The following is a 27,986-nucleotide window of genomic DNA, read 5'->3' as shown; positions in this document are numbered from 1 at the left end:
ATGGCAGGCAAGAAAAGAGAAGGATGATTAATAATGCCCTTGTTGCCACAGAGGAAATAAACTAATGGCATACGACAGTGTTTGTCAAAAAAAATCCAACAGCAACGTTTTATTCATTCACGTTTAGTTACCTGAAATAAATGTCTATTGTTTTAAAATATTCATTAATGTAAATGGCAGCATGGCAGAACAAGTCCTTTTCAATGGATAACAAACATCCCACATAGTAAAATCACTTCAACACAGCCTCATGACAACTCCCACATCAAAACAGTACTTTATTTTGCATTTTTGCCCCATTATTACTCCCACATTAAGATTTTTTTCAGCTATCGTGTACAAGGTGAAGAAAAGCTTCTCAGTCAGCACACAGGTGCATCTGGAAATGCCTCCACAATATACCACCTTAGATCTGCTGGGTCCCAAGTCCATCCCTGAACTCTGGGCTCCCAGTACCAAGTATAGCACACTAAGGCTACACTACTAGGTTAGCTTATTAATTCTGCATACATGAGGTTGATCAATGTGTCAACCTACAACAGACCAAGTACTATAACTGAAAATGGTAAAAGATTCACTCTATTGAACTTTACATCATTATTTGATGCCAAAGAATGAGGCAAATCCCAACAGTATATACAAAAACCAGCTTTGCTTTTACAAAAGATTTTGTTTCCCATATTGATTAATCCAGACAGCTAACGCATTGGTTTATGCAACTTTATTGAAGAAAATAAATCAGTTACTAGCAGAGCTATTAGTTGATCACTCATCCACTGACAACTTGCTTCATTTATTCAGTGCTATATTAAACAGTGTTCTGGAAGATAGATTAACTAATAGCTCCAAGCCTCCTAACGAAATTTAAATGAATTACAAAAATGTACCGAGACCCTATTTTGTAATACAAGGGATGTTTGAGTTCCAATTTCCATTCTCTGTAGAACAAGAACTGGTCATTCTTTTATTGACATGCATAAGATACATCACATTTTCTGTTCTGATGCTATAGATTCTGTACCAATTCTTCAGCCATGTCAGTTATGAGCATAAGCATATAATAAAACCTCAGATCTCTAACACTGGAAGATTCAAAACAGGATGGATGTTGTTACTGCATTGTTACTTCTTTTGATGTGAGGAAAACTGAACATCCATCTCCCTTTCCCTCAGGTGATATCTTCAGTATTTGTTAGAGTAGTGAGGAATGGTTTTAGTCTCATAACCAAGTTAGAATGAAGACATTGGCCACATAATACACATGCTCCTTTTTTTTTTTTTTTTTTTTAAAAAAAAGTTCTGAATGTTGGGCAATTGTTCTTGTGTAACTACTTTATAGATTCTAAAAGCAGTTATTGTCCAAAGCTGGAAAAACTAAAGTCTTCTCAGATGAGCATGTGCATGAATGGAAGGAGGTAAACAAAAAATAAAAAAGATGAGGTCTGATAGGGGAGCAGCCGGATAAGAAAATCAAAAAAGGAACAGTAATTTAAAGTTTATTCCAGCTATAATGCAGGTTATTCTGACTTTAAGGTATCATCACATGGCATACTTCTGAGTCCATTCCCGAGATATTCTGTTGTACCTGTGAATAATGGAGGAACACATTAAATAAGTCTAGTTCAACTACAGAGACAAGTGATATTTAATATACTACCTTTAGCAGAAAAGTTTTCCAATATTTTGAAAAAAAAATTACTGCTGATGTCTTTTAACTGGCTATTTCAGTTCTTCTGTACTTTCATATGTGGTCTTTTACTGAAGAAAATCAGGTCTTACTAGAAAGTTTAAGAACTTCGAACAAAAGTTTTACTTTGAGAATATCTGAAACACTTAAGTTACACAAAAGATAAGTAGATTGCTAGAAGCATGTTATGAAAGATTATTGCATTCTGGGGGAAATGAAGGTGAAAATTTAAAGTTCAATTTTTTGCTAGCCATATTATGTTGCTTGGAGCTCAGTTTTAGAACTAACTCCAAAATACACTGCATGCTATGATTAGAGATAACTACTGCAGGGTGCACTATCTGTGGATTTTTCCTGTGTGTCCTAACAAAATTCCTATTTTAGTAGGAGAATGATGCAACACTTTTTCATAACACCATACTGCTCAAGCACAGAAGTTTTACTGGGAAATGACAATGAATTCCAAGGTTTGCTTTCTGAATGGGATATTAAAATAAGCTGGTTTTTTTTGTAAAATACATCAGTCTATAGAAATTGAATGGATACAATTAGTTTACTTAACTGCATGCTTGTCAGTATTAAGTTAATTTCCAACTATACAAGCAAACAAAAACACCCCCCCAACAGTAATATTTTAAAGCACATTAAATTTCGCCAGCGTAACTAGTGTCTGAATTTGAACCAAGTATATTTTTATTTATTCCTGGTAGTTTGACTACACAGACAATATCCCTACAACACCCTCCCAATTAAAAGGCTCTACAGATTTTGGTGGAATACTTACCAGGACAGGGATATAAGAGGTTTCAGAACCTCAACAAGTCATATAAAATCCATTTATTACTACCACTCTGTTTTGCCATGCAAGATTATCTGTGAGATATAGTAACTGGCCAATACATTTCACAGTAATCACAGATCAAGCTGTTAAATAATCGGGTTCAGTAACCAATAAACCATTATCTGTTAGTTAATCCGGTGCTTTAAAGCATGCAGCACTCAAGTGCTGATAGTCTCCATTTTGTTAAGGGCACCGTCAAGTACAAATATTCTTACCCTACAGCATTGCGTATTTCTCTGTCCACTCTCTTGCTAACCTATTGTACCTGATTGGACAAGTATATTTAACATTAAAAAACACAAAATCAGCTTTTTCACTAAATTCTATCTGAGCACAACTATAAAAACCACAGCCAAGAAAAGCTTTTACACAAATAGATCATAAAGCCTTTCACCAATGGGAAGCTCCAAAATTGAAAATGTAGCTAAGTTATCTAAAGAGGGCACTAGCATATTTACAAAGTTAATTTTTGGCCACAAACTTAAGCAGCTTTATATGAACTAATACAATCTCAGAATCTCACAAGACTGCTTAAAATAAGGCAATCATTTTAAATAAACTTTCAAATATGCATGATTCCAATGTTAGTGAAACATCTCCCTGCAGTTTCAAACACACATTCTGCATAATTATGTTTCATAGCCAAAAAATTACCAGAGGGGTAGCTGTGTTAGCCTGTTGCTTCACAAACAATAAAGTCCCTCAGGTCCTGTAGTACCTTAGGGACTAAAAATTTTATTAGATCATAAGCTTTTGTGGGTAAGAAGTGGTCTTACCCACGACCACTCACGGCCTTACTAATATCAGAGAGGTAGCTGTGTTTGTCTGCATCTCCAAGAAGAAGTAGTCATCCTGAGGCACCTTAGAGACTAACCAATGTGCATCTGATGAAGGGTGTCTTTGCCCATGAAAGCTTATGCTCCAAAATATCGGTTACTCTAAGATGCCACAGGATCTCTCACTGGCCTTATTAATAAACCTGTTAGCACCTTAAACTACAGGACTGCTTGTTCTTGGTTTAAAAACAAAAAATTAATTACTTTTTCTTATGCCACAAGCCCAATCTGGGATGAAGAGATCACATGTAACTCATTCATTCCCCACCATTGGTAGTACATGAAGAATATGCTAGTAAACTATTCTTATATATTCTGTACTTACTTGTCTCTGTCTGTTTTATAGATACGTGCAATCTCTGGCACTAGGGGGTCATCTGGATTTGGATCACATAAGAGTGAACAAATGGATAAGAGAACTGCAAAATAAACCAAAAAGATTGGTCAATAGTGACATATGAACAAAGATCTCAGCTATATATGAAGGAAATACAATTATTTGCTTTGTTAGGACAACTCACCAAGAAAAGATTCATGAGTCTTTTGCTTATGATGCCTGATGAGTAAAGCTGAGGAATTTGGTAGTCACTCTCTAAATGTGCGGCTCACACCCATTACAGTATATTTACACGATTTCAACTAGCTCTCTCCTCTTTTGTTTGTTCCCTAGATCATCTGTCTCTAGTAGTTTTCAATGTTTCACAAATACACAAAGGTTACACTGTTCAAACTATAATGTACCACTGAAGTATATTATACAGCTGATCAGCTTCTTCACAGCTAAATGTTTGTAATAAACCAATTGGAATCAGATGGCATTTCTTCTCTGCAAATGTAATAGTAATAAAGTAATATTCTAATCTGATCAAATTACATACATACTGGTAGGATAAAAGGAAACACTAAAGTAAAACTACTAGGGAGAAATGGGCTAGGGCTACACTCAACCGTTGTGCCTGCAGCCTGATTTTTTCCAGGGATAAGGGGCTGGTGACAGAGGGGTTTTGCCAAGAGAACCACATCTTCACTGCTTTTTGTCCATAAATATGCCAAAGATCCTCTTGAATATACAAATGAGTGGTCATTTTGAATTTTAGACTGCTCATTTGCATCAAACTGCAGGCACCAGGGGTGAGTGTAGGACTAGCCATGCTGATTGAAGCAACTTACTCTCTACTTTCCATCAGTGGTTTTTTAAAATTGTGTAAAATTCAAACAAGCAAACTGGGAGTATACCATCAACACAACATGTGATCATGTGCCAGATTCAATTCAGACCCCAAGCTTAGTTCTTTGCCCCTTACATAGGCAGGGATCCATAGTTTGATAGGTAAGGGAACTCATTTTGCTTATTCGAACTCATGCAATTGTGATCTCAGAGGGGGATCAATCAAACCAAACTTGCCTCCCAAAAAGGAAGTGAGTTCTTATGACCTTATCTTGAAATCAATTAGTTTCTAGAGTTTAATTCACTAGATTTAATGAGAAAATTCAAATTTACAAGAAGTGGAAAGGAAAAAATAAACACTACCAATCACAATTCAACACTGGATTACTATGTTCATATATTTAGGGCAAGCAATACTGCATGCTAGCAGCTAGCTAGCAATTAACCACAAAGCAGAACACAGATCAAAGAAATGAAGACTGTGCACAGATGTACCTACTTGTTACAATTTCAAAATGACCTACTTAAACCAATTCAAAAGACTGTAGATATTTATTTTGGTTTTAAACAGGTTTTACTTCAGTTCATCTTCACTTTAGAAATAGGGTAAATATAAAATAAGCCAGCCTAAAGTAAGTGTTGATACACAGATTCAACTGCACTGGTTCATGTTGGTGAGTAGTCATGGCCATAGTAACAGCTACAGGAAGTTTGTTTTTGTTTTTTGTTTTTTTAAATAAAAGGTGAATTCAATAAGCATGCAACAATGTAATTATTAGCACATCAACAAAATGCCCTTCTCTTCTCAAGCTTGACTATAAATCAGAGATCAATGGAATGCCAAGAAAAATAAGGAAAAAAAATTACAGCATCAAAATGAAGATGGAAATTGTAATGCTTTCTTTACCTTTAGAAATAGTTAAAGCAGGAGACCACTGTGATCTTAGAATATCGAGACAAATGCTGCCATTACTGTTAATATTTGGATGATAGATTCTTGTTGTAAATGCAACCTATAACAAAAAACAGATAATTGTTTGCGTTATACACATGCTAAATAATGTAATTAAAAGTTACACAAACACAGATAACATACATTAGAAAGATTTGGCAAAATACGTATGGGCTGTGGCCACACTTGGCCAAAACTTCAAAATGGCCATGCTTATCCCCAGAGGAATAAGGGGATTTCGAAATGTGGGGTCCTTTTGAAAAGGACCCTTGTGTAGATGCGCCGAGCTGCGTGCGTTCGAAAGCGGTGCTTTCAAAGCACTGCAGCTGGCAGCATGCCAGTGCTAATGAGGTGCTGAATATTCAGTGTGGCACCTCATTAGTATTCGTTGATTTGGCCATTAGCATGGCCATTTTGAAGTTCTGGCCAAGGCCAGTGTGATTCCTTTGAATCACCAAGCATCTGAATTAGATACTCAGCACTTTCATGTTACTTCTTCTAAACCACTGTGCAAACATGAGTTATCACCACTTTATACAGACAAGTGGTAACGGGCAGTGAAGAATTTAAATTTGTTCAAGACAAGAAATGCAAATGAAGCAGTGTTTCTGTTGGAACTCAGATGTTCCTGATTTTAATTCTTATGCTCCATTTGTTAAAGAGCATTAGTCTCACAAAGACAAAACTACTTGCCTTAGGTGGCTTGAAAGGGTAGTCTGTAGGAAAGTGAATTGTCAGGAAGAATACACCACCTTGATATGGACTGTCATTCTGTCGAAGAAACACGTGCATTGTAATTATACTCCCAAATTAACTTTTGTGAAATATACTACTGAATTAGCAAGGCAAACCATTCACTTAAACACAATGAAGCTGTTTAATCCCAATGTAATTACTTAGTTCTGATCATACCCATACTTATAACTGGTGGAATGAGGTAACTGACAGCAGCAAGTTAAGCTGATCACTGGCAATGAATTTCCTTCTAAAACTGTGGCTAACATCTATAACTAGGGAAATAAGTCAATTTCAGATACGCAATTTTAGCTATGGCACTTATGTAGCTAGAATCAACATATCAGAAATAGACTTATTCCCTAGTGTAGTATAGGCTGAGTATAGGCCTAATCTCTGGTACTCTCCCGTTGACCTCCCTTATTCCATGCAATAGCGTGGAGTACAGGGGTTGATGGCTGACCACAAAGATGGAATTTGTGTGTCTTTACCAGACTCACAAAATCCAACTCCGGAAGATAGACCCGGACCAGGTGGATCTTCCCAAAAGTACAGATACACCCTGTGTTCTGTTAAGTCTTGATTCCAAGCAAGCATGCATATGCAGGCTGAATCTGGCCTGACAGCTTCTTCTACTCTGCAGTTCCCTCTGCAATTTGTATATGTATCCAAACTGCAGCAACTCAGTCAGAGGAAAGGTGGGGCGAGATGATCTCAGAAGAGAGTGAGTGCCTGACTGTTCACAAGCAGATGAACTGTAGTCCACCTGCCTTTGTAGGCCATTTGCAGAACACAGCTCAGTCCTTCCCAGCCTTCTGCACATTGCTGTTTAGCCCTCCAGTCCTTTTGCCCATGTGTCTGAATCCTGCCCCAATAAGCCTCAGTGCTGAAATCAAAGAGGCTTCTTCCCTCCCCCTCCTTGGCCAAGATGAACACAACCAGGTTCAAGGAAACAATTTCTTCCCTTGCTCAGGGATAAAAATCATAATCAAGGGAGGAAATTCTCAGGTTACAAATTACCACCCCATACAGGGCAACAAGCAGCAAATGCCCTCAAAAGGAAGTTAAAAGCTTTTATTTATAATGCAATATTTAACTTTGTCACCGAATGCAACACATTTCACCATGAGAAAACATTTTAAAAAAAGGCCTTAACTCTCTGCCTCAGAACTGAGCAAAAAAAGGATAATTTGATCCTTTGTGGTAATGGGTTTCACATTCTTTGTTTAAAGAAATATATGAAGATGGCTTTATTCAGTTTGTATTTAAATGGTATATTTAAAACATCAGATAATCTCTTCTTTATATACATACTAGGACACACACTTTCTTAAATACTTTATGTATACATAATACCCAAGCTACATTTGGACATATGTACAAGGTCAAAGTAGTACATTAGAACTTCTCTAAGGAATGTTCCTCTAGGGGCTTGTCTACACTACCTCCCTACTTCAAAGAGAGGATGGTAAGTAAAGTGTTGGGAGTTCATTAATGAAGTGCTGCGATGGATATGCAGCACTTCATTAAGCAAATTCCCCCACCCCAGCAGCAACTTGGAAATGTTTAACTTGGAAGTGCTGGCTCACGTCTAGCCACGGCTCACCTGCCAGTACTTGGAAGTTAAAATTTTGAGGAGCGAAGGCACTGTGAAGTACTGGCGGGTGAACAAGTCTTCATTTATACATGTGCACCCTCATTAGCCTTCTGCAATATTGTAACGTGTAACCTAGACCTGATTTTGGCCCATACAGTAAGTGCTCATTATGTACAAGATTGGATTAGATTCTTTACATTCAGATCCCAGGTTGACTTTGCATAACTGGCAGTTAAATCACTCCCACTGAACTGAATACCCTTAATTATGTTAAGCATCACTTCTTAAGATTACAAATGTGCATTAATATTCTAAAAAAGCTGATTCAGATACAAAATATAAGCTAATATACTAGTTTTACTGAAGGAAGAACTTTGTTTTAAGGCATCAAGCCACAGCTTCCTGCAAGATGGGTGTTTTTTAAAATAAAACTTTAGTTCCAACGTGAGTATTTTTGAAATTCTGCATGAAGACAAGGCCCATGGGGAATCAGAACTGCAGAAGCTGTTTGACATAAAAACATTGTACATAAAATTACAAAACCTTGCACTGTCATGAAGGATATTTTAATTCAGGTATATGTAATACTGGGGAAGAGACACACCCATAATGACCCATCCACATAACTAAACTCACTTCTTCCCCCTTATGCTCTCAAACTGGCATTTTTGGAAGCGTCAAAACAGAAGCCTGAAGCTATAGTTCTTATATAAGAACTATGATTTCAAGTTAGCTTTAACATTTACAGAAGTCAAAATACTTACAGGTCCCATAATTGTGGCTTGCCAATGAAACACTAAAAAGGAAAAAGTCAGTGTCATTACTTAGGCACTACTACTTTTTGAATTAAAAATCAGAACCAAACATTAAATTCAATACTACTTACTATCATCTCCAACTGGACCTGCAGAACACTGTGCTGGAGGGTCACGGGCTAAGTCACTAAGTTCCTAAATAGAAAACACTGTGTTCAGAGAGTGCAAATGCCATACCATACCTACTGTCCTATTGTCCGTAAACAAGATCCTTAAACTGTTCTTCCTGAATAAAGAGAATAACTGGCAAAGCTATCAGTAGACACTGTTGTGACTGGTATTAAGAATGACTTCACTAAAGGATAACAAGACTCAGTAGCCCTTGTAATTTAAATAAGGCAGCAAATTAACCTCTGATATTTTGAAAGTCAACAATGAGAACAGAATTACTACTTGTAACTTTCAGACACCTAAAAATTGCAAGAATTAACTGAAGTCCAATTTAAGATTTTATTCCTTAAAAATACTGAACAGTCCAAGCAACAAAACAGGCCATAGGTAAAATGCTTCATTCAATAAAATTAAAAAGAGTTTTCATAATCTCTCTTCAGAACAGCAGCACAGCTGTTTCACTTCCTCTTCCATCGCCCTGTAAGATAGATCCTACATAGGATGTGGTTGTCTCACTTTCTTCAATCACTAATAGGTCAGACTCTTCAATTCACCTTTTAAAGGACAATGATTACAAAAGGAATAAAAGCATGCTTTTAAAAATTCAATTAGCATTAACAATTTCACTCAAATGTACTTCTAAAATTCTGAGAAATGTGAATGCCAGAAATGGTTTTTCTGCTACACTAGCTTCAAAAAATGAAAATAAAGGTTTAGAATGCAAGTTTTTAGTTCATTTATAGCTGCTGTAAAAAAAAAAAACAAAACCCACACATCACACACACACACCCAGGAAGTCTCAAACTCTGTTAAAATAGCAATTGTCTTGAACAACATTGAAAGATTATCAACTGCCATTTATGCAGTCAAAAGTAAATCAGTTTGTTTATTCTCTGTATCCTAAAAATTGTGGGGAAGTTTAAAAAAAAAAAAAAGTCTTCACAGGTAGCCTTTCAGAAATCAAGAAGTCATGAGACCAGGGAAAGCAAGCTAGCCACCTCTTCCTATAATGAATAAGTGTTAGAAATCATGGGTACTTCACTACAAGTTACTAAAAACAAGCACTTTGCTATCTGTCAAAAGGTTTAAGAAATTTAGACTGAGTATTCCATCTGGCGAAGTGGGATTTGCCCACAAAAGCTTATGCACAAATAAATGTTAGTTTTTCAGGTATGACAGGATGCCTCATTTTTGCGGACACAGATTAACATGGCTACCCCTCTATTTTTAAATTGACTACTGTGATGCACCATTATATGGATTTTTTTTTTTTTTTTTTTTTTTTATTTTTTTTTTAAGAACACCATGGCTGTGTCTACACATGCCCCAAACTTCGAAATGGCCATGCAAATGGCCATTTCGAAGTTTACTAATGAAGCGCTGAAATGCATATTCAGCGCTTCATTAGCATGCGGGCGGCAGCGGCGCTTCGAAATTGACGAGCCTTGCCGCTGCGCGGCGCGTCCCGACGGGGCTCCTTTTCAAAAGCACGCCACCTACTTCGAAGTCCCCTTATTCCCGTGAGCTCACGGGAATAAGGGGACTTCGAAGAAGGTGGCGTCCTTTCGAAAAGGAGCCCCGTCGGGACGCGCCGCGCGGCGGCAAGGCTCGTCAATTTCGAAGCGCCGCTGCCGCCCGCATGCTAATGACGCGCTGAATATGCATTTCAGCGCTTCATTAGTAAACTTCGAAATGGCCATTTGCATGGCCATTTCGAAGTTTGGGGCACGTGTAGACGTAGCCCATGCAACTTAACAGCCTTTATAGCTGACGTACTTTTCACATTCAGCTTGGTCTGTGGTGAGTTTACTAACATGTTGAATAAAAACCAATTCTGACCAGTTATAATTTTAGAAAACTCAGCACTTGCTAATATTTTAAAAGGAAACAGAAAAATGGAGGCCAATATGGCATTAGAGGGAATTTCAATTTTCCTGTAACTTCTATCAAGCTAAAAAGAATTGGGCAAGATTTGTCTCAAACCACCAGATCCAGCCTGCAGAACGCCCTACGGGGACCCTCAGGCACAGAGCAGCCCCATGCTGCTTTAAGCAGCTTCCTGTTCCATATGCCGGGGGAGAGGGGAAGGCTTCACATGCTGCCCCTACCCCCGCCACCCCAGCAAAATCTCTCAACCCCCAGGTTGTGTCTACGCTTGCATTCCTCTTTTGAAAGAGGAATGCAAATGAGGTAAATCAAAAATGCAAATTAAGTATAATTTTGTGTATCAGCACCTTATTTGCATATTCTACTTTCAAAAGAGCTTCTTTCGAAAGAAGAAAGCCAGTGTAGATGCTGCTCTTTCGAAAGTAAACCCATCTTCGAAAGAATCTTTCTTCCCTTTATTTAATGAGAAGGATTCTTTCGAAGATGGGGTTTACTTTCGAAAGAGCAGCATCTACACTGGCTTTCTTCTTCCGAAAGAAGCTCTTTTGAAAGTAGAATATGCAAATAAGGTTATGAATATGTAAATCTGTACATCGTTTGCATGCCTCTTTCAAAAGAGGAATGCAAGTGTAGACACACCCCCACTGACTGGTTTCTGGTCAACAGGAGCAAAAAGATTTTTCTGGGGTTGGGGGCAGGGGCAGTGTGCAAATCCTTCCCTTCACCAGTATTTGGAGCAGACATGGAATAGGCAGCAGTCTGAGGCATCTCTGGCTGCAGCAGGCTGAAGTCTGTGCCCTTCTGCGCCCCCACCCGACTCCCTTGCCCAGGTAACCACCCACAGTCACAACGCCATCTCACACCTTTCCCCCAGGCCAGAATCCTTTCCTGCACCCATACCCCTCTCCTTCACTACAACTCCCTCTCAGGCCCTACAATCTATCATTCACTCCAGTTTTCAACCCTCCTTTGCACTCAACCTCAGTCCCAGACCCTGCACCCCTCTATGGAAAAGTGCAGTGTTTGACTACTTACCAAATCTTAATGTGCCCCCCCCATCACAAATTATTACCCATCCTGCAGTAGAGTTTATCACCATATAGGATAAGTTATTGAAGGCACACTGAAAAGTTAACCTATTTTCTGTGCTACTTGACCTCTTAAAGTATCCTCAAAACACTAATAGTAATTCTTCTGCTCTATTAGAAAGTCCTGACAATGTAAACCGGTTCACTTTGTACTTCTTACTTCAACACTGCAGAAAACTGTCCAGCAAAACAGATATACCGTAGGTGAGGTAATATCCTTTAGTGGAACAAGGCTCTGTTGGTGGGAGAGATTCACTTTTGAGCTTCATTTTTTCTACTGATATTCAGACATTAGGGCAGATTCACAAAAAAAGCAAGCAGTCCTGTAGCACCTGAAAGACTAGCAATTTATTGGGTAATGAGCATCTGTGGCTAAGATCCACTTCGATCTTAGCCACAAAAAGCTCATTACCTAATAAACTTTTAATCTTTAAGGTGCTACAGGACTGCTTGCTTTTTATGAAGCTATAGGCTAACCCCTCAGACCATTTACGACATAAGAGCTGCTGTTCTTTCCAAAGAACAAGATAAATCCCATGTAAAACCCATAACTCAACTCCTGAGAGACTCATCTAACATACATCTCAGACCCAGCTGGGAAGGAACAAATGAAAGACCCATCTTTGCTCAGAACTGAGATATAATACAACTAAAAGAAAGGATTAGTCTTGTAACAAAAGCACAGAACTAAAAGGTTTCTCTGGCTCTGTCATGGACTTCCTCTGTACATTTGCACAAACTCTCCCCCCTCCTCAGGTTCAAATCCATAAAACTGTGATAGCCTTCGGAAGGATTAATAAACAGAATTTCAGAACACTAATTAAAGAGTAGTTACACTCCAGTGCTCCTTCCAGAGTAGTATGGGGTGCACCTTACTTTGTAATCCTGCAATAAGTAACTTACTCCAGTAGGGAAAGTTACAGATATGGTCAGGTAGCTGGGAAGGTGAAAAAGACAAGACTAAGTTTCTGCTAAACATTTTTGGCCTACAAGTTTTACAGTACATTTTTATAAAGTAGTAGTAAGGGGGAAGAAATGCCCAGGCAGAGGTAGACGTTTTCGCAATATTTCATGTGTATCTAAAAGCTATAATATTGGTTAAGACAAAAAACAATTTGCATCACTATTTTAAAAACTGTTATTTATGCAGAAGGGCCAAGCCCCAGATGATGCTGGGAACTATAAGCAAACTTCTTGGGTTTTGGATGGAAAATAAAGTGAAATTTTAACATCAATGATTGCTTTTTTTGTACTACTGTGGCAGAGCACAAACGTTTGTAAAAGTGGATTACTGGTTATTTCAAATACTAGACTAAGTACACACCATTCTACAGAGAATGCTAAACTTGAATTTTGTGATACAAAGACTAACTCAGCTAACACCTTTTTCTGGTATTTGATAAGGCCTGAGAGAAGTCAGCTCAGAGGATCAAGGGCATGGCATTTTTGTGCTAATACAGGTCCATACACTGAGTATAGTTAAGAACAGTTTAGAAATACAGTAGCTAAGGCATGATAATTTTTTAAAGACCAGCTAAATTCAGGAGTTCATTTAATGCCCAACACTTGCCTTGTTGCAAGGCCCCTTGATAGAAGGCTAGCTACCTACCCCTCTCTCTCCTACACTTAGGGTGCATCTACACTAGGAACTAAAACTCGAAGTTAGGCTCTAATTTGAAGTACCCAGGAATGAGTTTACATACATTTTCCCAACTTCAAAGTCCTTGCCCCATTCCCAAGAATGGAGCAGTGCCCTACTTCGAAGTTTAACTTTGAAGTAGGGTGTGTGTAGATGCTTAACTGGGAAGTTGCTTACTTTTAAGTACCTTGAAATTTTTGTAGCCTAGACACAGCCTTAGAGTTTACATTCCACATGTAAACTCTCCCTTGTGCCTCCACATAGTACCTCTCCTTGGTCCAAGTGGAAATAATTTCTACAAAAGGTTGAACCTCTCCAGTACAGAATTCTTATTCAGCAACATCCATGATCCAGCATGATTTTAATTAGCGAGATGACCACTTATCACGGGAGAGGTCAAGTTTTCCCTGGTCCCCCTAAAGTTCGTTTACAGCCACCAGTCCTGGCTCTCAGTGTTCTGTGCTGTAATGTAACCCTAAATGTCTTCCAAGAGCCCAGAAAGCAGTGGAAGTGTTGCTAAGATGGTAGACAATATTGACCTGCCATAGTCTGGAACATTCACTCTTTGCACCAGCCAGGTCCTGAGGGTGCCAGACGAGAGAGGTTCAACCTGTACGTCAACATGAACGCCAGATGACTTAACGCCATGGATTCCAGATGGTACCTTTCTCTCGCCTAGTATCAAGTAAAGGAATCTAATAAGGAGTTTGACATGTTTTTGAAGATTAACTACTGAGAAAAATACATTGCAGTCTTCTGGTAACCAGGAGAAAAGGCACTATTGTAAGACGCTGAACTGACCCGCTAAACTTTCCAAGAAGAACTTAAAACTAAGAATGAGCCAAGGGTTGGGGGTGGGAGAAATCTAAAGTCACAGAACCTTCTCATAGTATCACATGGCAGTTAATAATGTGGTCTTGGGACCTGACTTTTTAGTCATCTTCACTCTGGATGAAACTTGAGGAATACACTGAAAAGGATTGGAAGTGTCTAAAAAGGATAAGAAAAAAACAAGTCTATTTTAAGATTAAAAGCAGAAGTGTCATGAAGGCGTAGTCTACATTATCAAGTTTTGTTGACAACGTATGTTGACACCAAAAGTTGACAAAAATTATGAGGGCGCGTTCACACTTTCTCCCTCTGTTGACAGATCATGCCCACATTTGAGGAATCATTGACAGCGTGAGCAATGCATAGTGGCTATGTATCTCATAGAGCAGTGCTGTGGAAATACAGACCTGATTGCATCTTGGGATTCCCTTCAATTTCTCCCACAACCTGTTCAGCTGCGGGGAGCAGCACCATGAGTAGTTCTATGAATTCTGATGAGGAATGTCAAAGCAGCATGGCAGTCTGCCTCCCAGCCCTGCAGCAGTCAGAGCCGGACAGAACAAGAGCAGTCCAATGATTTGCTCTTTCTTTGCTCCCCAAATGGAACAGCACACTTACTTGTCAGATCCTCTTTCACAGCTCAGGGAAGTATCGGGCGTGTGCCTTCAGAGCAGCAGAGATTAAAAACTGAAGAATGAGGGCAGACTTTGCAGGATATTGGCAGAAGTCAGTTCCAATAAAGGGTGGAGAAAAGAAAAAAAGGCTTCTCCTGGGATGGAAGTTCTTTTGTCACCAAAACTGAGCATTCTTCCCCAACAAAAGTCACACTGCAGAGTATATACTCACTTTAGTCACCAAAAAATATCTTTTGGTGACAAAACTCGGTAATGTAGACAAAGCCCCAGTGACTAAATTAAATGACTTTCCCGTAAGCCTTCACTCCTAGCAGCCATTAGAGTACTACAGTTATAGCAGCAGAAGACCAGATTAAAAAAACATATTTCAAGGGATGCTTATACACAGTGGTTTCAACTAGCAAAATACAGCACAGGCGCACGCATGCACGCACACATACCACTATTTGAAACTGGAAGTATAATGGAACAAAATCCATTACATCAATTTCATATATAAAATTAAAAACCAAGGAGCTGACAAATAGGTCAAATACAGCAACAAAAATAGGTCAGATTATCAGTCAGTCAGTCATTAGGGTTAATATTTATATAAAACACTTTAAATTGTTCAACAAGTAAGCACAGGGTAAAGCGAACAACACAAACAGGCAAGGAGTAAAGCCATTGTGCAAAAACAGGGAATACAGACTGAAGGATCACTGATGTACTGAAAAACATTACATCCTCATTCTCATTAGTTTGCCAGCATATTGTATACCTTTCAGGCACTTTCCTGTTTTATCTCTAGAACCTAAGCTCTTCAAAGCACAATGTAAGTTTATGCAATGCACAGCAATGTGGTCCTCATGATGGTTGGTGATGCTATCACAGTACAATTGTTTATAAAAACTCATATTAAAAAGGTATTAAAGTTTTAAGTAAAGTATTAAAAAAGATAGGATGTCAGTTGCAACTTTAGTTCAGCTAAGGTGGTAATGTGCTTGCTTTAGGTTAGTCTAATTATGATCACACTATTTATACAGCTGCCAGTCTCATCATGTATAATTTAATTGTCAGGATCCCACCACAATCAGGACACAGAATAGCAGAGCTGAAGATCTGCCTCATTCATTATAGACATTAGAATGGGTACAGAGATTAAAGCAGGGGATTACAGGAATTTAAGTCTTGTAGTCAAGACATTTGACTCGCACTACAGAATGGACTCTGTTTCACCCTTTCATACATAGTAATTTGACCAGCATCACATGATATCCTAAACCAAACTTCACTGGTGACCAGTATTTTCATTTTCTGTATGCCCAACTCAAGACACCTTGAGCTTACCTTGCAGAAGTTCTGTGCCCTCAACTAACTCAAGTCAGCTGTAGCTGTGCTCTCAACCCTACCAAGCACTACACAAAGGCTAGGTAATTCTTTTTTAAAAAAAATGGCCATAAGCATCTCAAGTTAGGCACACGCTGAGTGTATGCTGTCAGACTTCTTTTTTTTGTTTTAGCTCACTGGCCATAAAATGTGGTTATCCCCATCTGAGTAGTGTTGTGTAAAGAACTTCATTAATGTTTGAAGCACTCATACTAGAGTGACAGATACCAAAGAAAGCCTAAGAGAAAATTAAAACATCCGTACTCAGTGCAATTTGGGCAGAGAGCATTAAACAAGAGAGATCACATACTAAATAAGGATAAGAAATACTGAAAAGGTACCCACTAGTAAGTACTATTAATCCTGGGCATTTTAATGCTGGCATTCTTCCAATTAGAGAAACTTTACATCCTTCATGTACAAGAAAATTACAACATAAACAGTTTTTTAAAAAAGTAAAAAATGTCAAACTGAAGAATATCTTGACACTGCAACCCTCCCAAACAAGTATTAGCAGCAGAGCTAGAACCTTCAGAACCACAATACAGACCACTATCTGAAGAAACAGTAAGTGGATACAGTAGAACGCTATTATCCTCTATTGAGCAACCACTGGAGAATACACAACTCACTTGACCTTAAATCACATGACAATTTACTAGACAGGAGAGTACTGTTTAAACTCAGGAATTCTAAATGCAAGTGTAGGTTCTGGATATGATGCATCCTACTTAGACTCTTCTGTCCCCATCACCCAAGCCTGCTTGTTTCTTCTGCTTCTATCTTCCCCTCCCCTATCCCATACCAGATCCTATTTTCCCCATTTCTCTACATTTGAGTCAAGTTTCATCTTCTCTTCTCTACATTGTCTGGGAGCCAGTAGATGGGCATTGACAACAAGGATAAAAGCTCATATTCTCACACGGATGCCCCTAAAACCTGGAAATGATATGGAGTATCCTGCTCAGCCAGCCCCTTGTGTCATGGACTGGCGGATGCTCAGTGCCAAATCAGAGAACTTTTCTGGAAGAAAACAAGCCTCTACTAATCATAGATAAATTGTGAACTTCAAACTGGTAAGTTCACCCAAACTTGGGTACATTTTCCAGCAAGACAACAAATTTCAGTTCCCTGTAATAAAGCATGGAGCCAACTACAGTGTCTCACAAATACTCTGAAAACAATGCTTTATTATGAAGGAAAATGTTAGGCAACATCACTTGAACTTCTAGCAAACACATAGACACTATTTAGATTCAAACTGAACTTCGTGTCATTTTTATGGATTAACTTATCCATGTTTACTTGATTTTAAATTTAAGTATTTAGTGTCAATTTCTGAAATTCTTAGCACCAATCTTCATTCCTATTAAATGGCAGCTAGACTTTACACGTGGCTGATTTCTCATGAACCCTCGCTTTTTATGAATACAAGAATGTGCATGAGAGCTCATGGGGAAATTTTCTAACAAACTATATTACTGCTAGAAAGATATTGCTGTAACTTCCATTGTAGACACAAGCTAGAAGAATATGTACACAGGTAATGGCACCAGTAAACTGGTAGCAATATATATTTTACTAGCATAACTACTCTCATATTTCCGTGTGTAGAAAAGCCCTAAATTATTAATCTTGGAGGGTATAAAAGAGTAAGAGGCCCCTAAACTGACCCTCTCCTTCATCCTTTGAGGAACCAAAGCCCTGCTCTGATCTTTAATAGGGCTGAATATCACTGGCTGTGGTGTAAAATGTATTTGCGCCACTTAAGACAAGATTTCCTCCACAGAAAACTGTTTATTCATAAAACAGCCATTGGAGCGCACCCTCAAAACTTATGGGAAATCCTGCAGATTTAGTCAACTGTAAAATACAAGAGAGGCTGGCTGGGGAAAGGTGAGAAGTATCTGCACTCCACCTCCATAAAGAATGGCATAGCACTGAAGGGAGTATAGAGAAAAGGGATGTTTCAAAAGAATGCTTCATGGAAGCTCTGTCAGCTGTTAACTCCCCACCCTCAGGTAGAGTAGGGATGGGCCCATCTGGTCTGCTTACTGCAAAGGGATCAGAAAAAGTACACTGTAAGCCAGAAGCGGGAACCTACAGCCCATGGGCCCGATACAGCCTGAGGCTTGCCTGGATCTGATCCACAGCTCTGCTTCCATCCAAGCCTCAGCATACAGCCTACTATAGGGTTGGGGGTGTGGACCCTGAACCTCATGGGCTAGAGTCAAGCAAACCAAAGCTGGATTTGGCCCAAAGGTTCTGCCTGGTTGGAGGAAGAAGTGGCTCAGTGCACTGCCATTCCCCCTCCCACAGCTGAGGGAACAGCAGCACAGAGAAGCACTGCCTGAAGGCTTTTCTCCTGCTGCACTGATAGGCTGGAATTGTGGCTAATGGGAACAGTGGGGGAACCCAGAGCCACCTCTGCTCTTGCAGAGCTGAGCAGGTAAGTACTCCATCCCCATATGCCCAGACCCCCCAACCTGAAGGCCTCCTCTGCACCTGCCCTCCTACCCAGACTCCAAGCCCTCTTCCTGGCAGCCCCCCCTTCCACACTTACCCTCTTGGTTTTGGCCCCATCCCAGAGTGGCCCACAAAAGTCTACTAGCCCTGGCCCCTCCTAGGTTCTGGGGCTGGTATGCAAGGAGAATGAGGAGCAATTTTTCTGTGCTTTTCAGCTGGGAACCACATCAGCAAGGGTTGTGTTTTTTTTTTGGCATATCTCACTAGTGTAGCTCCTGACTGATTCTTCTGTGGGTGAGTGGCCCATTCCAAAAAAGGGTTTCCAACCCTGCTGAAAGCTTGAAGCAGGACAGCATCCTCTCATCTCCAAGCTGACTTCACTAGCCAGCTGAGCTGCTTGTTTCCTCTCAAATCTCCTACATAGTCACACCCTTTGGAGGGGGGAGGCAGGAAATGTGACAGCTGCTCAAACCCACCTACACCCCTCCCCATTTTTCTGCATCCATCTGCTTTCTTCATCTCAGCTGCAAATTGCATCATGACCTATTGCCATATACAGGGCTTCAAGGAGTGGAAGAATGAAACTAACCAGGTGTGAGGAACAAAACCTGTTTCTCTTCTCTAGTCACCCACAACAGAGTTTATGTCCCTGCTGCTTTTAAAAGGAAGTCAAGCACATGGTGGAGTATAGATTACCTCACCCACCTTGTTTTGGTGCGTCAATTATCTTTTATTGAATCAACTTTGGTTGGTGTGAGAATCTTTTGAGCTTACAAAACTCCGCAGAACTCAGAAGTGTCTATTAAAAAAAAAAATCTTGCCCACCTATCTCGTCAAATAAGCTGAGCGCAACTCTACAACAGCGCAAGGTGCCAAATTCTGTCATCTGAAATGGAAACTCCACAATATGAAGAAAAAAATGAAGCACCATTTAATTGTGACATTTACTTTCTGATCAAACCCAAGAAACAAAAAACCCTCAACCACTACATACAACACTAAATATAGAGAGCAGTTCTGCGGATGAACTTCTTAAAACTGACAAACCACTTACTCCATCTCACATAATCCAAAATGGACCAGCTCATAAGAAATCACTCCTCCTCCTATGCAGTGGAGGAAAAGATCAGGAAAGTCATCTGAAAATCATGCAAGAAATCCAAAACAAATACCAAAAATACCTGGTGACTGCCAGTCAACACCAAAACAAGAAGTAAAACCAACTACTCCACAATCTACAACTCCTAACCCCAGGAGGAATCATGGGATACCAATAACTGGACACTGCGTGACACCTGAATGTCACATTGTCAAGAGTGCTAACAAACTAAATTTACCCATGTTTTCTATATGCCTGTGCCTGCACTGCAATTAATCTGCAGCTGGCCTATACCAGATGACTCACCTCATATGGTTTGGATTTAGGGGCTGCTTAATTGCAGTGAATTTTTTTTTGGTTGTAGCTGCTATGGGACCTTCCCACCTCACAGGGGCTTAGAACTGGGTTTCAGCCTCTGTACCACAACTGAACAAACCCTTCTCCTAAATGCCAGCCAAGGGTCTTTAACTGCAGTATCAACGTACCCTGAAGGACAAAACTGCTGCACCACAGAAATTGATAACTATTTAGACTAAGGACATGTCCACACTACAGTCAATTAATTCAGTGGCTCATGTCCACACTACCCTCCTTCCGTTGGTGGTACATTTTCTCACCGAGAGTGCTTCTACCAACTGAAGAGGGACACTGGCTAGCAGAGAGCTGAGAGCGCTGACTCTCAGCACTGCTCAGCTCCCTGCCCAGAACCCAGATGACCATTTGGCTTCTTACTTCCCCACACCTAGCCAGAAGTGTGGGGGGGGGGGCAGGGGAGGGAGTGGAAAGAAGAAAGCCTCTTGTGGCTTCTTGCCTCCAGTGGGGAGATTTGTACCCAGAGTCCATCTGGCTGCTGAGAGTGCTCCTTGTAAAGTGAGAGCTTAGAGGGCCACCCAGTAGATTCAAGGTCTGTCCAGCTGATAAACAGAGCGTCGGCATCATATGTTTCTTCTGGTTGTGCTCATCCACACATGAAGCGGTGCACATAGTTTATTCTATATTTGGAATTAAGAGGGAATGTTGGCTGCTGACTCCAGGGAACAGCAGGACCCCAATAGGCAGCCCAAGTCTGAAGCCTCCATGGTAGCCCAGCTCAGAGCGGAAAGCCAGTAGCAGTATGGGTGGTAGCCAGGTTTCTTGTCAAATTCTCAGCACCAAAATAATTTTACCAGTTACCAGATGTAAGTAATGCAGCATCTACAAGGATACCATATAACCCTAATTACAGACATAAGCCCTATGTCTCTTGAGAAGGTGAAGTTATGATGTTGGTGTAGTAGGGTAGGGATGCACAAGGGGGGGGGGGCATTAAATTTCACAAAGAGGGGGGCACAGCACAATCAGCTGCAGGCTCTCAGATTCATCCATCTCATTACACATGTTGAAACGTTACTGTTTTTATATATGTGTATTCACATTTATACACCAATTGATAAAATGTTTATATTCTACATACTTTTTTCTTACCTATGCCAAGGGTTCCCCTTAATATGAACATAATCAAAATTTCCATCCATTTGGATTACCATTAGACAGGTTGAGGAGGCCCTGCTAACTGCAGAGACGAAAAGTGGGGTCCAATATAAAAAGTTTGCTCAGCCCTGTAGTAGGGCACTAAAAAACTGTCCCTATATTCTTTTCCTCCCTATGATTAAAGAAAGGTTAATTGGCCACATCAAGCTGAGTGATCCTTTTAAAATGTCTTACTTATGCTAAACAATCCATTCCATCTTGTGTTTAGCTGTGACACTCTGATGGTTAGTCTATACTAGAAGCTCTACAGTGATGGCAGCCATGTTAGGCCAGGTCTACACTAGGCAAATAAGTCAATTTCAGATATGCAATTCTAACTATGGCAATTGTTTAACTAGACTTCATGTATCTGAAATATACTGACCTGTCTTCACTAAGGAAGGCTGACGGGAGCGTTTCCTCTGCTGAACTCCCTTAGTCCTCGCAATAGCAAAACTGATTGACAGTCTGCACCAGATGTGTGATATCAAACTACGGAAGATTGCCTTGGTCAGGGTCAATCTTCCACACAGTACAGACAAGCCTTCAGTGGGAGAAAGTCTCTGCCAGACATAGTGGTCTACATGGGCTCTCAGGTCAGTTTAATTTACCTCACTTGGGAGGTGTGGATCATTCGTGTCTCTGAGCAAATAAATTATACTAACACGGTATGAGAACAAGCCCCAAGTAAGGTGGTACACCTGAAAAAGTTTTGTGTAAGCTTGAAAGCATCTCTTTAACCAGCAGAAGTTGGTCCAAAGAAAGATATTAGCTCATCCATTTGGATTTCTAATATTCTGAGGCTGACTGGCTACAGCAACACTACATACATCAAAATTCATTCTTGGCCTCTACAGCTACCTTCAGGGGCCCCTGGCTCATTTAGCTGTACTTTAAAATAGGAAAGTGGCATTTTTTGTTAATTGCGGCTTTACAAAACAGTTTGCTTTATCTCAAGCAGCATGGACCGATACTTTGTCATCGCCATACTATACAGCCATTTGCTGAGACCCTAAAAGCCAGGCCCTGAGACTAACCGACTCCAAGTATGAAGGAATTTGCACGCTGAACACGATGACTGCTTTGGACTATCTGAACCTTAATTCACTTTTAGAAAATGTATTTGCAGTTCACTAACCTCAGACATACTGGACTCTAAAGATTTTAATATTAACCTGTCAAAGGATTTTAAAACATTTTCCCTTTCACAATGTGTTCTTTAAAGGTATAGTCCAGGTCTCTACTACAGGGTCAGGGTGCCAGAAAGCGCCTTGTGTCAAACTTGCTGAGAAGTATCTTCATTTAAATTTGGCTCCCATCAACAGAAGTTCATTCTCTACGCCAAGAAGCACTCTATGTCCCCAAAGGGTGCAGAGTCATAGTTGACGTCATTTGGCTAATGCAACATCAGTGTGGACACCCTGCTGCTTACATCAACTGTTACTGGCTTTCAGGAGCTGTCCCACAATGCCCTACATTGACAAAAGCAATTGACAAGTGTTCCTGGTTAGTATGTGCACTACCGACATCAGGAAACTTGTTAGTGTACATACTTGACATTTAATGATAGAGTGCCCATATACTGATGTAAGTTAGGTCAATAATTTTGTAGTATAGACATGGCCTTAGTCTTTAAACTCAAATATCAGAACTGTCATGATCTTGGTGGAGAATCCAAGAGAGTACTCCGGAATGTTTAATGCAAAAATTAACATACCACCTGAAGCAGCCAGAGTAACAAAGCCTTCTCTATCCAGAAGATTAGCCACTAACTATAGTTTACATCTTAACAAAAATGACAACAGAAAATCCCTTCCCTGCTCCTTTGTCAACTTTCACTCTCATGCTTGCTTAAGGAAGGTAATTTTTTTAACCCCTTGTGTTGAGAATGGCCATAATCTTCTAGCCTAGACAGGGATGAAATTTCAAAAATGGTAAGAGAAAGATTAAAAAGCTTTTTAGTCTGTCATAAAGCAGCAAAAAAGAAACAACCTCAAGTTGTAGCTTCAAAGATGACACACAAAGATCTCATTGTCAGTTTTCCCACGATCTGTTCCACTGCTTAGTACCCATTTTCTTTAGCACCACTCAGGTTGAGTGGAGTTTTCTACATTTTTATCTAAGACATATTCCACCAATCAAAGCGGCTCAAATCCTCATCTCCAACTCACATGTTAAAAGGCAAACAAATCAAGTTATTTGTCAAAATACAAATCACAAAGACTGTGGTACAGTGGCATGCCCCACTTTACTTGGAAGGCAGCTATTTTAAGAAACTTCAGAGACTACTTTAAATACCTCAAATAGCTATTTTAGTACTAAATAAAATGACTAAGAACTTATGGGACAGCTTTTTCAACTTGACATATTGAACCATCTTGGCATCTCAGCATACATTTTCTTTGGACCTTTTGTGAAGAGGAACCTAACAGATGAACAGGACAGGCAGCTTAGTGAACATATTACAGAGGTAGGAAAATCTGTTTAAGTTCCGATTAAATGTAAGTAACTTAACAGGGGACACAGCTGCTTTTGTCTATGTATTGTTGAAAAATGTAAGTTACTAAAATTAAGTTTAGCCAAAACTTCTATTCACCATTTCTCCTGCATAACCAGTTTTCCTTTATTAGTGCACAGCTCCCAAATAGCAACAGATTAAAAACTTAAAATGATAGTACAGCAAAAGTATTTGTTAGAGAAGCTCTGAAGCAAGACTATTAAGGCACAATTTCAAGTTGCTAGTCCTTTATCTGTGTTTAACAGTTAACTTTCTCAGCTCTGAAAAGTTTCTCCTTAATGTTTCCTTCATGTATTAAAAAAACCTAAAAACCATAAAAACCACATGCATGCGTTCTCCAAAACTATTAGACTGATCAAAAAACTTTTTCTGCACAACATTATGTCATCTCTGATCCCACACTGAACAGATTCGTAGTAATTTAATTTTCTTATTTTAAGAGTAATTGCCATAAAAACGGTCAGGTGTAGTCAGAGTCCCAACACAGCAACACCATGTCTGGGCAGAAACTGACAACATTATTCCCAAATGCAAATTATCTCAAACTGCCACTAAACTGTACCAGTTCATTAGTAGTAATTTAGTTATGTAAATATTTGTAACAAGTTGATGCTGCTAGTTATGTAAGATTTTCACCTCTTTCATTCCAAGTATCAAAAGTCAATATTCTATTGTAATGTTCTTTTAATCTTCAAAAATGAAAGTATTTCCAAGGTTAAAACTGAAGACTCAGTGAATTGAACACTCTTTTCTAAAAAAAAAAAAATTACTCAAAAATAGATAGCCTAATGTTTTCATGTAGTCTAAAATGCAAAATGGCTGATGAGGTGTCAACTCAATATAAGATTGTGGTTAAACCTGAATAAAATAAAAATAAATAAGAAAGCAATATGACAGAATCCCTTGTTTTCAGAACCAATTTCTACATGTTAGCAAGACCAGAAAGTAAATTTTTATTTCCTTGTCAGACCCCAAGCTGAATGCTTTGGTTCCTTCAAAGAGCATGGTCCTTAACACAGGAAACAAACCAGATAAAGGACTGGAAGAAAATGCATCTTCTTTGTGTATATGTGATGTCATCTACTGAAGATAATCTCTTGCCTTGCCAGGTAAAAACATCTAAGGCTTGCAAGTTGTATGCAACTGATTCAGTCTAATTACAGTGCTCCGAAGTCCTGGACTTGGCATTTTGAGCCCTGAACTAGTGCCAAGTACATACTATAAGGAAGCATGGAGTTTCAAGGTCTGATCTGTTGCACCACCAATGCCAAAAACTGACATTTGGATGAGTATACCTATTTGAAAGTAGGGGGAAAATCCTTGTTTTTTCAGTGACATGGCAGTTCTCTTTTCTGATGTTTTGATTTTAGAATCAATTTTCCTGAGAGTCACTACTACTGGAAAACATCTCAAAATCCAGGATTACAGATAATAAATTCATTAATCTAATTATAACTGTTTGAGATGGCAACTACTGAAAAACAAGTCAGATGTAAATAATATATATTGAGGCATATCTTGCAGTCTGATTTGGCTAACCGTCAAATATGGTGGTATTTCCAATCACAAAGCTATGAAAAGACTGAACTCCTAGAAATATTTTTATTATTAGTCATGTTTATTATGACTGCTTCAAAATTATCCAAGAGTGCAGGCCAATTTTGCTTGGGACTGTCTACTACTACTGTCAATCTAAACAGACCTCTTTGTACAAAAGTTACTTTTAAAAATACTTTGAGACTCCAAGTAAAATTAAGTAGTGACTATGCACCTAAGACTTTTCTCCTGATTTGTACTTGAAAAATTTCTCAGACCTATGGAGGGGTGTACTCAGGATGCATTTCACCTGCATAAGTTGGTGGCAAAGTATAGCAGGGAGTCTCCAAGATACTTTTTAATGTGATCTCATCTACTATTACAGTGGAAAGGAGCTTTTGGTGGCAGCTTTACCAGAAACTATTTTGAAAGTGTTTTACGAATATAATTTTAATTCAAATCTATACGTTGTCTTACTTATACATTAAAAGTTTAAGATTTTTGTTATTCTTGAGAATGCACAGTAAATTAAGACACAGCAACCACATCATGTTCCCTTTAGATAAACTATAAGTTAATGCAACAGACCTCCTCCACAGCAGTGTCAAGAAACTCTAACATTAAAGGAAAAATATATAACAAACACTGAACACAGTATCCAAATTTATGTTTTCAGTGCACGATGTCAGGGCACAAAGTGCCTGATTTGTTAGTATGCTATAAAGTGACAAGGAGAAATAATCCATCCAGTCTCAAAATATTTAAAATACTCTAATACTTGCAAGCACAGATTAAGGACAGTTTAGTGCTTAAATTATTTAGCTTTCATCGTACTTGTCATTAGGTCCCCAACAACTTGGCAGCTACATTGTAACACTAAACCTTTGTTCCACAGGAAGGTCACAACTCACCTAAACCCCACCCTTTACCACTAACCTCGCTCTTTAGAAAGGTTAAACTTCCATCCCCCTAACATTTTCTTTGAGGTAGTTGTAAAGTTGCACAAGCCAGTAAGGTGGAGTAAGGACGAAATTTTCAATATATGGCGCAAAAAACTTGTGCCCGCATAATGCAAAAGATGAGGGAAACAGCCATTCCTCCGCAACGTTATGAAAGCGGTGGATTTCTAGGGGGAAGTGGAATATAGAGGAATCGGAACAGCTGCTGCGCCGGGTGAGTTGACGGGAACGTGGACGTATGTGTGTGTGTCATGTTATTGCAGAAAGCAAGAGACCCGGAAAGAGCCTGAACTAGGCAAACGCGCCGCCATCTTACAATGCGGGAAAGAAGTTACACGCCAGGGAAGAGACACCAGTCGGGCCGGGAAGCGGATTGCCCCCTCGGAAGGGCGGCCCAGCACTGACTGTGCCTGCGATGTAAATACAGCCACGGCACGGCCGGGCCATCGCTAACAGCAGTAGCGCAAGAGAAGCGCCCGCGCCGCTGACATTTAGGGGCCCCTGCCCTGGTCCACCAGGCACCCCACACCATCCCCGCGGGGACCCACGGCGAGGTTCCCGGGGACCGCGACAAAGGCGGCCCAGGACGACGTCACCCCCCCGGCCACCTCGCCCAGATCGGGCCCCGGAAGGAGATCCCCCGCCCCCTGCTCCTCGCCAAAGCTAGGGGAACCCCCCCGGCCCGACCGGAGGCCTCCCGCCCTCCCTACCCAGGGCCGAGGGCCTCGCGCATACCTCGGGCCACGCTGCCGGTCCCCCCCGGTGCGGAACCCAATGACCCCGGGCGACAGCGACAACGCCACCGCCCTGGGGACTCGCCCGACGCGCGGCCCCTGCCCCGGCGGGGGAACAACGCCGTCTTCCTGGCCCGCCGCTCACTCACCTTGTTGATGCGTTTGAGCGCCATTGTGTGTGTTCCGCCGCCGCCGCCCGCCGAGCCTGTCTCTGCGCCGCGGTGACTCCGGGCTCCGCTCGCGCTGACGCGGGAGGAGTAGTTGCGTCTCTCCTTCCTCCGGAAACAGCCAGGGGCGCCCGCCCGCGAGGAGCGCAGCCGCCCACAGCCTCCTCCCGACGGGCGGGTCCGGCCCCTGCTCCGGAAAACGCCGGATGCCGCCGCTGCCCTGCCTCGGAGAGAACAAACGCCGAGCTGAGCCGCCCCCGCCACGGAGAAATGGCGCTCAGCCCCTGGCACAGCCGCCGCCGGTGGCGAGGCCAAGAAGGAAAGGAGTGGAGCGCAAGCACCGCCCCCCGCTCCTGGGGCGGGTCACTCAGGAGCCTCGCCCGCACCCCCCGCTGACTGGAGCGGGGGAGGGACGCGCTAACCGCCGCTGCCGCTTGCGAATCCGCGCACGCGCTGTTGAGGCCGATAATGGGAGGGTGGTGGTACGACCAGCCTCGCAGGTTCGGGGGGAGGTTGGCCGCACGCGCCTTCCAGTGCTGGCGGGGGGACGAGATGGGAAGGCTGCTGGAGCCTCTCTCGCGAGACGGAGATCGCACGCGTCTGGTCTGCGGGAGGAGGCAGCGACCAATCGGGAGGTCGCACTTGCCTCGTCGCAGAGGCTGTGAAACTGATGCTTCCGGCGAGTGGGGCTGGGCTCAATTACCCCCGTCCCCCTGCTTCTAGGTCGCTCCGTAGCTACGGAGCAACACCCAGAGCGAAGGGTGCTGACAGCCCGGCTCTTGGTGGTTCCTCGCCAGACCCCGCCTCT

At 40.9% G+C, this 27,986-nt stretch overlaps 1 protein-coding gene and 1 long non-coding RNA gene across 5 annotated transcripts in view; one reads left to right on the top strand and one right to left on the bottom strand.

Moving 5' to 3' along the window:
* Positions 1-5,419, top strand: part of LOC142012756 (uncharacterized) — a 28,383-nt gene extending 22,964 nt beyond the window's left edge. For 2 of the 3 annotated variants that reach the window (XR_012645456.1, XR_012645454.1), the window contains 2 exons: positions 2,072-2,154; positions 3,711-5,419. This is a non-coding gene — a long non-coding RNA (uncharacterized LOC142012756). The remainder of the gene's footprint in view (positions 1-2,071; positions 2,155-3,710) is intronic. The other variant, XR_012645455.1, reaches the window with a different exon arrangement.
* On the bottom strand, positions 81-27,538 carry UBE2D3 (ubiquitin conjugating enzyme E2 D3). Of its 2 annotated transcripts, XM_074993500.1 has the most exons (8): positions 27,161-27,536; positions 8,703-8,766; positions 8,581-8,612; positions 6,178-6,255; positions 5,440-5,545; positions 3,690-3,783; positions 2,744-2,793; positions 81-1,585 (listed from the first exon to the last, which is right to left on the bottom strand). In XM_074993500.1, the coding sequence occupies exons 1-7, from the start codon at positions 27,182-27,184 to the stop codon at positions 2,745-2,747; spliced, it is 447 nt and encodes a 148-aa protein (XP_074849601.1). In that variant the 5' UTR covers positions 27,185-27,536; the 3' UTR covers positions 81-1,585; position 2,744. The 2 variants fall into 2 exon arrangements, with proteins under 2 accessions (XP_074849601.1, XP_074849603.1); XM_074993502.1 differs by lacking the exon at positions 2,744-2,793 and having other exon boundaries at positions 27,161-27,538.
* Between the last annotated feature and the right edge of the window lie 448 nt (positions 27,539-27,986).

The sequence above is a fragment of the Carettochelys insculpta genome, chromosome 4 (genome assembly GCF_033958435.1).
Source record: "Carettochelys insculpta isolate YL-2023 chromosome 4, ASM3395843v1, whole genome shotgun sequence".
Taxonomy (NCBI): Eukaryota; Metazoa; Chordata; order Testudines; family Carettochelyidae; genus Carettochelys; species Carettochelys insculpta.
This window is presented reverse-complemented; position numbering and strand designations above follow the sequence as displayed.